Source organism: Gavialis gangeticus, unplaced genomic scaffold (genome assembly GCF_001723915.1).
Source record: "Gavialis gangeticus isolate Ggan-Ray unplaced genomic scaffold, GavGan_comp1, whole genome shotgun sequence".
NCBI lineage: Eukaryota > Metazoa > Chordata > Crocodylia > Gavialidae > Gavialis > Gavialis gangeticus.
The window spans coordinates 67747309-67758951 of record NW_017729033.1 but is presented as its reverse complement, the minus strand read 5'-3'; the positions used below and the strand labels follow the sequence as shown (position 1 = coordinate 67758951).

Sequence of the window (11643 nt, the reverse complement as noted above, 5' to 3'; positions counted from 1 at the left end):
GAGACCATCACGCCCCAGGACGCCCTCTGCTCTGAAGTGCGGGTTGTGGTCCAGGAAGCCAAATCTTTAATTTAGAACTGCTTTGAAGTATATTAAAAGAAGCTTTCTTTGAGAGAGGCTTGTGGACAGGTTAATAATATCTATCTGCCATCCCATTTCAGGATTTGTGCTTATACACAAATCACATTGTATTTAATAAACAACTAAGATATTACTACTCAAACAAGGAAATGGAGTCATATTTGGAAGAATACATGAAGGAAAATAATTGAAGGAAAGGGAAACTTGCTATAATTCAAGTGCTTGGTATTTGGTCTTAATCAGTATTAGGCTAGTAACAGTGGCGACCTTTCTAAATTTCTGTGGCATTAGTGAGGTTTTTGATGGAAAAAGATAATGTATATATCCCTGAGTTTGTTGTCATTGTGACCTACTGGGAGAGGTAGCGCTGTAATTTCAAATATAACTTCTACCTGGATATTATTTTGACTTCTTACCCACTACAGCTATTTTGTGTTATAAAACTTAGTTTTTTTGCTTTATGATTAAAATAATCTTGCTGGCATTTTTAGGCTGGTCAGCAGTTGAATGAATTGAATTCAAGTTATCAAGAAGCAATCATAAAGTGCTTGAAAGCCAGAAAGGAAGATATTGGGCGTGCACTGGTAGAAAAAATAAATGCAATTTCTTCTGCACAGCTACAGGATTTTGACTGGCAATTAAAGGTAAGATTGTCTTCATGTTTGCTGTTCATTGAATCTGTGTCATGGGAAAGTATTTCAGGACCTAAAAGGTTGCAGACACATGGTTTGTAGCAGGGTTGCTTCTTATGAAGCAAGGGTGGACTTTTATGGATGCCAGAAACCCAACTGCATGATAACAAACAGTGGAGTCACTAAAAAGGCAAACTGCAGAAAATCACTTCCTTCTCTGTGTTCTAGTATCACTGTTTCTCAGGTGTTTGTGTGTGTATATTTCTTCACTGATTGTATTTACTTTAAGTGAAATAACTTTTCAGTACAGCTGAAGGCCCAACTGAAATTGTTTTTACTTTTGTTTAATGGGGAAGAAAACCTTTACTTAGAAAAATAAAATTATGGTAATACAGGATTAGAATTCCCTGTTTTATTTGAAATCCCCCAAAACTATGCATTAATCTTTTCCTTGAAGTTTTGTTTTGAAAGAAGTTGCATTTAGATTTATTTTCCTAATGAGACCAATGTTGCCAAAAAATTGAATAAAGATCTATGGCTTCAACAGAAGGACTTCTCTGAATAAATGCCTTAAATTACCAGAAGTGTGTTATGGAAGTAACGTGGGTAGTACTGCTTTATATTTGTCCCTGCAAGCTGTTAAATAATGGGACCAGCTTTCTGTCTTTAAAAAGAGCCTTAGGTAATTTATTCAGAACAAGTATTTGGAAACTCCAGATGTTTCAGATTGGACCAAATATTAGAGGAGCAAGTAGCATCACATCTTGTTTTGCTTTATATGAGTTGCTGCTAAGTATTGATCTGTCTTGCTGACTGAATTTGCTGCTGACAAGAATATAAATCAGACCTATAAAAACATCTTTGTCTGCAGTTGTTTGTGGACTACCTGTTATGGAGGACTTTAGTACCATTTAGATTTTTAATTTTAGGGTTTATTGTAAATGGTGTAACATCTGACCTAATTACAGCTGTCCCTTTCTTCCTTTGGCTGATTTTACTTTTATCTTGCATTCTTATTTAGTTATCCATGTAATACATTAAAAAAATAGTCTGCATATTACTTTGGGAATGGCAGCTGTCTCCAAGTTATACAAGACAAGTTGCCTTCTCCGTGGCATGCATAGGATCAAGATAGGTTCTAGACCTTTTTTTTTTTTTTTCTGAGTTTGTAAAATTACATCATTTGGTAACACCCACAAGTAAATGTCATAATGCATTTGGTGCCTATTAGACAAACTGCAAAATATCTGAGCCACTCAATTCCCTTTGGTTTCCAGGAATAAAATAATTGTGTACTATACTTGGTTGTAACATTGTTTAGTATTTTACTGTTTAATACATTTTGAAAATAATTAATCATATTGGGGTGAAGAGATAGCAAAGATCACCTCTCGTCCCAATACTCACTAGTTGACTAAGTTTACTTGTATTTGTCATATGCTGTATTTTGAATATACAGTATTATACAGCTGGTTGGAAACTTCAAAAAAGTACTCATTGAACAGATATGTAAAACGTTAGAGAAGTTGATTTTAGGAGTGGATATAATTGACAGGGGAGGAGAGCTGCTACTCATTGTTTATCCTGATAATTCCTAGTCAAGGTAAATCATATATGTCTTAACAGGAAGACCCAAAACATTTAATTATCTCAGTTTTAAATTATTTTAATTCATTGCCCTGTACAGCTTGCTCTTTCCAGTGATAAGATCTCCATGCTGCAAATGCCACTTCTCAACCTTGATCTGGATGTGAGAGAAAATGGTGAAATTAAGCCAGTCTCCATAGAAATGAATAAGGAAGAGCTACAGAATCTAATAAACGCACTGGAAGCAGCTAATAAGGTGTTTATTACTGACTCTCTCTCTCTTTGTCTCATTCTTTCTCTTTTTGAATCAACTCTTTATTAATGCTCTTTGATGTCTTACCAACAACCACTAGCATAATAGCCTTCTGCTGTAGAATTAGAATGTACTTTTTTGAAGCAGATTTGTACATAGACATCTACTTATGTATAACTTCAGCTGGCTTAGTTTATCTCTGCCTTTGTTTTGTAAGAATCATCATTTCCTCTAGTGATCAAGTAAAATCTTCCTTTTGGAAATTCATTCTGGTTAACTACTGCTCATTGAGCTAGGGCCAAGTGCCTTAACCAATATGTATCTTTTTGTTTTTGGGGTAGCCATCTGGTCCAACTATAGCAGGGGCAGGCAATTATTTTGGGCTTACTGAGTTTTGACAAGCCATCGAGGACCCATGACAGGCAGCCAGGGCAGATAAAAAATTAAGAAAATTAATATTTAGGTGCCCCGTGGGCCAGATAGAATGGCCTGGCAGGCCCCATCTGGCCCATGGGCTGCAGTTTGCTCGCCCCTGAACTATAGCAACAGCTCCCACTGGGTGTAGCTCCTTGACAGGTGGAAGCAGCACCTCTTTGGACTTTCTCCACCTGCTTTTAAAGCTGAGTTATAGGAGCCACTTTTTGAGCAGCGTTCATATATTGAATTCTCACCCAAACCAAGCAAAAAGCGTTTCCTCAAATTTTAGACTACATCTGTAAAACTTCAGCCCAGGCTTTGGTAGCCTAAAGGTTCTTTATGAAGGCTGCACAGAAAGATGGGGGATAAGTGCCATCTTTCATTCTTGTTTATAGCACCAGAGTGGAGGGACTTGGTCTGGGAACGGTGTTGTAGGTGCTGTTGTATAAGACACACCAGGCGTGTCTATACAAGGCATTTACTGTGTAGTTGACTAATTAGCTACCCAGTAAACATCTTGTGTCTACCCACGCACAGCTATTAGGCTGGAGTAAATTAATTTACTCTGCAGCCATACATATATGTAGATGCTGCTTGGGAGGGCTGGGGCACGAGGGTGCTTCAGTGCAGGGGCTGCCTGCCAGCTAGCCCCACACTGAAACATCCTCATGCTCCAGCCAGTTCCTTTGCAGCACATGGAGCCAGAGGAAGCAGTTCCGGGCTGGCACGCTGACCCCAGGGTCCTCTGTCGGACAGGGCTGCTCTGACCTGGTTTCAGATGCTGCGATCCTGGGCACACATGCAGAAACATGCCTGGCAGCAATAAGCTCCGGAGCTTATTGCTGCGCATTAATAGGCATGTGTATACACATCAACCCTGTGGTCCACCAGCCTATTTTTCTGATCCTGGTCTGTCGCTCTGTAATATAAAATCAGTCTTTTAGTAACGTTCATTTAGTTGTCCAAGCCTACTGGTCAATAAGAGAATGTTGTGGGCAAGGATACGTATTTGTAGGGGCTGGGGAAGGAGGTAAAGAAGGAATGGCATGCTCCCTTATATCTCTTAAATGAAGATGCATGCAGGCACAGGTGCCATCTAGTATAATCATGAAGACTGTGTAGTGTATTGCCTAGGCATTTTGAGTCTCTCTCTTACTAATTGTGGTCTTATTTCTTCGTTCACTTGCTTTTTGAAGGTTGTTTTACAGCTGAAATGATGATTCTGATGATCAGAAGCAAGACACTGGTTCCATAAGAGACTGAAAAAGAATTAGAGATGAACTCTGCAAAATGAAAGAGTAATCATGCTGTTAAAGGACTGAGTTGAACTGGCAGTGAGATACAAGACCAGAAGAGGTCTCAGACTTGATGGAAATAGAAAAATCTAGTAACCGTTAGACCAAAAGCGTATCCACAGTTGCCTTACAGAAAATGCTGAAAGCTATGTAGACTTATGACACTATTGTAGCATTTATGAAATGGTAAGAGGCACGTTCTGTTTTGTTGAACTTTGTCAGATATTTTTGCCAATCTCCACACACTTGCTTTTGTTCAGAACAAGAATTTTTGCCTCCACAATATCTTATTACAAGGTAATATCTAAACTGCTGACATGGGAAGGATAAATACAGCAGTATCTTGTAACGTAAGTTTTACACTTGTAAATAGCAAAGCAATAAACAGTTGCTGCTTCGTATGGATAATTATGAGTGGCTTATTAATTTAAAAATCTTGATTAAACTCAGAGCCCTTCTAATGTTTTCCTAAGGGTTTAATGTGACGTTGTTAGTCTGGGAATAGATTTAGAACATACTTAAGTTGAGTCAGACTCTGTTAAACTCTGACAATTTAAAAATTTTTTAAAATGAAGTTCAAAATCTACTAAGTCCACAGTTATCTTCCATTGAATCTAGATAGGGCAAGCTATTCATGCTTATGGACCTGTACATGACTTGTGATTGTGTAAGCTTTTGAGACTTGCTTAAATAAGGAAGGGCCATAAAGAGTGAAATTATTAATGATACTTCAGCTTTACTTAAACTGGCAGAATACAAACAAAGAACTCCAGATTATGTTTAGTAATTGTTTTTATTATCAACACTTTTTTGGGGTAAGAAAGCAGAGATACAAACAGGCCAAAACCTAATTACTTATTTACAGTGCTGAAAGTAAGAAACAGCCAACACACAACTTATTTCAAACAGATAATACTAGCAAGTCAATTCTGCACACCATTTTGAGAAGACAGTTTCATCCACTTGATCGATCCATTTTTACATTTGACAAATATCAGGAATACGTAAACAACAAAACAAAAAAACCTTTACAAATGCTTAGAAGGTCTGTATTTAAAAGGGTGTATAAGTTGTCATGATAAATTTATACATAAGTATGTTTCTGAAACAAAAGTTCTTGCTGGTAACAGTTTTTACAAACTAAATTCTTAAAATATAAAGAAATCCTTCAGAACAATGGTTTTTGTCCTTTTATATTAAAATAATAGCAAAAGGCCACATGAGAATTTCAGATTCTACATTTAAACTATAAAAAAAATTGGAAAGCTGATATGTTCCTGGCTAATAAAAAATAAGTTTTTAATATGTAAGCTTTCTAAAAAAATAATGCTTTTGTTTCTAGGAATACACAGGCTAATAAATAAAGTATGTACTTATATTTTGTATTATGTTTTTGAAACTGTGAAAAAATGGTTTTATAAGTACGCTGAGGGTATGTGATATTTACTCTTCAGTATTTTTGTTTTGTGTTTGTCTTGCCATTTCACTGGAGCACTTAACAGGAAAGGCTGAAAAAATCTTACATTTATTATAAAATGAAGAGCCATACTTGCTGCTAAGATACAGTGATAATAAAAAGTAATAGCAACTTTTCTTTATTAGATTTTTATAGAGAACCTAAAAGTGCTAAGATCAACAAAGCTGATCATCTGCATACTGTAGTCATTATGCTTTGTGGATCAGAAAATAAAAGAGTGGATGGGGGAACACTGTCTGGGTAGAGTCAAGATTAGGAGACTGGAAAATAGTAGTTTTTTTGTTTTTAAAGAAAACAGTCCAAGCCTACAATCCTTAGAAAAGACCAGCCATCCATTTCTAAGGCACAGGGTTGCCCACAGTAAAATTAAATGGTTCAAAAAGGAACTAGGAGAGAGAGCACGTTGCTCTTGAGCATCAGGCAGTATGTTGGGCAATGGCATAATTCTGTCTGTGCCCTGCAGCAAAAGGGCTTAAGAAAAGACAAGCAATCACACCTGAGGGGAGGTGTGTGGAAACTGAAACTTAGAAATTCTACAAATATAATCCTGTAGAACTTTGTGTGTAGTCATGCCCCTCTAGTACTTAACATCTCATTATATATGTCTTGAAGTATGGAAGAAAGCATTATGTCTCCAAGTAGGTTCACATACAGAACAAAAACAGCCCTTCAGTACATTTTGCTGTTGCTGTGTACATTGCAAGATATGTAATGGCCAAATGGTGTGAATACCAAAGAAATAGCACAGAGAAGTGGTAAGTTACGTAATGAAATATGACGGAAAAAGATACTGCTTTTATCACCATCCAAATCACACAGGTCTGCCATGAGAGAGCAAAGTGAATCACACCAGGGACCACAAAAATCCATCCTGAATGTATAAGGCTTAAACCAATGGCGGGTGAAGAGAAGAGAGTTTGTATTCTCCTTGAAAACTGATTCTTCTCTGAGCTGTTATTTTTCTGCCGCTATCTATACAGTAGTGCTAAAATGATATTGTATGTGATGATGCAGGGGTTATGGAAGAGGCAAGGATTTCTTAGGGTGTTATCTTTTGTTGGATCAAGTGTATAGTTGGGACAGGTTTAGACAAGCTCTTACATGCAAGATGTTTATCCGGTGACCTGATGATGACTAGCTTGCCTTCAAAACTTGTCTAATTCTATCCCAGCTATGCACTTGGTCCAATAAAAGATGTAACCCTAATAAAACCACATATATAGAAACTGACCCTCTTCGATAATTTCCACATTTTTCTGCATGTTTTCAGGCCTTGTGGGATTTTTTTTTTATTTAGCTACTTATACGACTCCTATTAATATGGTATTTTCACACCATACATATAATTCCAACAGTTGATCTACTCCTTTTGCCTCTTACTGTCTCATATGTGTAACTCTTTCTTTTAAAAAAATTCACATTCTTTGACTATTTATTTGTATATGTGGATTTCACCTTGGAAATCCACATGTACGTTGGAAGTGAAATCCACATGAATAAAACATTTCAAAAGATTACAGATCCTGAGCTATGCAGGGTTCCTCCTTGGCTAAACTCACTTAATTTTACATGTGATTCCATGTTGTTTTGGCTAGCTCATGAGTATTTATGCAGTTTGGTACGATGCGACTCTCAGAACTGACTTAGCCAGAATTTCCATTGAAGTCAGTGGGAATTTTGCCAGAAAGAAGTGAACGTGGTTTGGTCCATCGCAGCTTTGTTGAGTCGCTATGTAAGTCACAGTATTAAGGGCTCTATAGAAATGTTCACGTATCAAAATGTATTTCAGGAAAATATCTCAAGTGAAATATTAACAAAAACCTTTGTGGCAGCAAAATGTTCTAAATGTAACGTGCAGACCTCTTAAATGTATAATAAAGAAACTGATGTAACTAAAATATTTGAACAAAAACGCCTAACAAAAAGGGTACAGATAATGCACGCACTGTATGAAATTTTGTTTTCAACATATAAAAAGCATCTACAGAAATTCACATTACATTGACACATTGCAGTTTGAATCACAAAATGTAGCATATCTTAATACAAAGTAGAAAAGGTCATTACAAAAATAATTAGTCTACCTGTTCTCACTTGGCATTTGTTAAGCATATTTTTTCTGTTTTGTTGAAATCTCAAGATTTCAGGAAGGAAAAAAAAATAGTCATTGTTTTCTTAGGCCTTGATCTTTCCCCTTTAAAGTGGATGGGAGTAGGAGCAAACCCACAAGAAATACATCTAGAAATGATTACTGCAGTAAAACTGCTTTTGTAATGTAGTGACTATGTTTAAAAATATCACAGTTTTTATGAGTCTGTAATTAAAATATAAAGTTCTGTTGTAAGCCTTTTGGGCAACACCCCAACTTGAAATGCTCTCAATTCTGCTTTCATATACAAATGTGTTTTGTTAATTTTTTCTTGGTATAGAACTGTACAAAGGTATTGAAATTACAACTAAAGAATCAATGATGGGATTTTTTACTTCATTGGGTCCTGGAAGAGTACTTGGGTGTGTACAAACCAAGCTAGCAAAACTTTTGATTCATATAAATCTTATTTAAATAGTTCAGTCTTTATTCTTTTAAAGGACCCTTTACGTCACCCTAGAAGGTATGATTTGCACCCGTCCCAAGACCTCTTTATGCTATCAAGACTGATTAAAGGGGCCATATTGAGAGTAAGAATCAGTCTTTGTGTTCCTTGCTTTTAAGTCTATGTTATTGAAGGTCCTACTCTTGCAATGGTCTTTGGCAAGACAGACTACTGCGCTTCTGCAGAGTGCATTGTATGTTAGGGTGGTTTGTAAGACAAAATACGTGATGTTCAATACTTTATGTGTTTGCCTTCAGATGTTTATATGCACAACTTTCAAAGTTTATTTATGGTCATGTATTTTTTACTCAAAACATCCCACAGTTGCACAGCTGTTACCAACAAATTTATCTTAGTGTGTTCGCAGTGGAAGGAGCTTCAGAGGAGGCAAAGTGGTGTTTACCATCATAAAAATCAGAGGATCTGAGTAATACTAAAGGCCTTCTGGAGCTTTGTCTTTTTGGTGATTCTTACAAGTGCAAACTGACATTGGCAGCAGTATTGGAAAAAGAAGCACTGGAAAAAAATTCCTAGTGGAAATAGATCTTAGAAAGGTCACTGTGGGCACATCTGCGTGAGACATTTTACTGTGGAGTTGCCTAATTAGCTCCACAGTAGAGTCTCAGGTTCTACACATGGCTACAGTAAACTACTAAACGGTGCTGTAGGTTAGTATGTGTAAACATAAGTGTACAGCTAGTGCAGCAGCATTATTTAGTGTGCTGCAGTGCACATGTAGATGCTGACAGGCCTGGCTGGGGCACGAGGGTGCTTTAGTGCAGGGGCTGCCTACCGGTTAGTCCTGCACTAGAGCACCCTTTTGCCCCAGCCAGCTCCGCAGCATGTTGAGTCAGATTGGAGCAGCCTCAGGCTGGCAGGCAGACCCCCCCCGGCTCCCACTACTAGCTGGGGCTGCCCCAACCTGGCTTAACGTGGTCCTGGGCACACATGTAAAAACAGTACCCAGGAGCAATAAACTGGTGTGAACTGTGCTGGAATTTATTCAATCGCATTCATAGCATGTGTAAATGCACCCTGTATGAATCAAATGCCTGATCTGCTACGTTACTATAAGTGATAAGATATTTTCTCTGCTTGTTGGAAACTTCACTGTCTAGTTACCAATGACCATTCAAGTCAATGACATTTATTCTGCTGATTTCAACTGGAACAGTAGCAAGCCTTAAACTGACTAAGAAAACAGCAAAAGTAGTTTCAGTGTGGGCTCTATCCTACATTCTTTGCATACCCCATTCAGGCCCGTGCCTAATAACAATGGTTAATCACTACTTCCTAAAGCCACCACCTCTCAGCACTACATTTTAGTTTAGATGCTGATCTAAAAATTTGTTGCAGGTTATCTTGTCTTTTACATCAGAGCTGAACAGCTGTGATTTTTTTCTTTAATCTGTGAGGGGAGCAAATAGCCTTCTGCTGATCCCAGTAAACTAAAGATTGAAACAATAAAAACCTTATTATGACAAATTCTTATTTAAAATGAGTGCTGTTACACTTTATATAGTTATTTACAACCAGGAAAGTAATGTTGAAATATGTTTCCTTTTATAGGTAGAGAGTGATGTATTTACATAAAGTAGGGGTTAGAAAACTTCCCTGGGATTTCCCACCCCCCTCCCCAAAAAGTAGGTGGAGGCAGAACAGGCATCAGTTCCACCCAAGGTAAGAGGTTATTGTTATAAAAAGAAGACCCAAAACAAGCTATGCAATAAATGCTAAGTGAGGGGACAAAATACACTTTACTCTCAGCTGTGAGACCTTTTAAACAGCCCAAAGTAACCCATTTGCCAGATTTATGACTGCCCATGCTACTTTAATTTCATCCCCTTGTATATATGCACTGTAATTTACTCTTCATGATTTATCTACTGTTTTATTACAGGTATTCTGTTTTGTTCACATGATGGATGCCAAAGGGGCAGAATGAAGTTTTCTTGGGTAACCACAGACCTGGCATTCACTTGCTTTCAAATAGTTAACTCTGCAATGTAAATAATACTTGTTAATGTAGTTTTCTTTGCAAGCAATTGATTTCATACCACAAAGTAGTCCCTCCATTGATTAATACTCCCATGAGATTATTAACCATATATTCTTAGCATCTGAGCACTCATGGAGGCCCATGGTAAAGGTCAGACAGTAGAGGGAGAGAGCAGCACTAGTGGCTACACATCACAGCTGTTTGCTGCCATTGTCTTCTAACATAAACTATTAGAGAAAGTACACTAGGGGTATCTATTGCACGACAGATTCAGTATATCAGTGCAGCCATTCTCTTATAGAAGCATCTTTGTGGCTAGCACAATCATGGAACAATGCTGTGGTAGGAATGATGGCCTTAGATGTCCATAACTTTTCTCAAATTTTAGTCTTAAATGTTATTCATGGAACTTCCTCTGAAGAATTAGGTAAAGGAGATCAACTGGTTTCTCAGGTGTGGCCACTCACGTGTGGCCATCCTAAGCATCTACACAGGGACTTTTAATATGAGATATACTAAGTATAAATGTAAATTTATAAGGCTGTAATAGAAAAACTCATATCAAATTGTTACCCATTCACAACAGCAGTCTTCAATGGTCTCTAGGACTCAATCCTAGCTAGATTTTTAAGAATAAACCAACCACTCAGTGCTGCTCACCAAACAACACAGATGTGTGTTACTAGTGTCTGGTATAGCCTCTGATCTACTTCCCTTTTTTGGTTTCAACCAGTCAGACAACTCCATCTCACCATGTAGATCAAGGGAAGTTGTAGTGCTGTTCCTCTTATAATTCTGCATTTCAAACACCAGATGGTGCTTTGCAAAGGTATAAATATAAGTGCTTACCATCTCCCCACAAGTCATCTCAAGTGGAGTTCAGGAATCAGCAATACAATGACCTCCCTTGGCTTTAGAGAGAACACCAAAACATTACCTTGAGGTCAGAATGCCTATTGCTACTTTTCAAAGTAAAAATAGAAGGAGAAAATTAAGCTAGCTCTGTAATACATACCCTCTGTCTGGATGTGCTCTTTCAATATATAGTGTGAGACTTTACATATAACTTAATAATGGGGTTAATTTGAATGATATGCTTTATTAAGCTACCTTTTTCACACATACCCTTGTGTTTATATGTTTTTTAGGAGAGAATATTCCTTCTGCATTTGCTTTATCTTCATAAATCAGCATGTTGCACAAATAATCTATGAGAGCTGAGAGGAAGGAGACTATAGTACTGGTGACCATTCAGATATTCCATCTTGAATTTCATAGATTCATAGATTCATAGATTAAGGGTCGGAA

The 11643-nt window shown here is 37.3% G+C and overlaps 1 protein-coding gene across 1 annotated transcript in view; it reads left to right on the top strand.

The window, feature by feature from the left end:
• The window catches only part of COMMD8 (COMM domain containing 8), a 16467-nt gene extending 11794 nt beyond the window's left edge, over positions 1–4673 (top strand). The window contains exons 3-5 of the mRNA XM_019526372.1: positions 573–725; positions 2401–2556; positions 4179–4673. Coding sequence (XP_019381917.1) covers positions 573–725; positions 2401–2556; positions 4179–4187 — 318 coding nt within the window. The 3' untranslated portion in view covers positions 4188–4673. The remainder of the gene's footprint in view (positions 1–572; positions 726–2400; positions 2557–4178) is intronic.
• The last annotated feature ends 6970 nt before the right edge of the window (positions 4674–11643 follow it).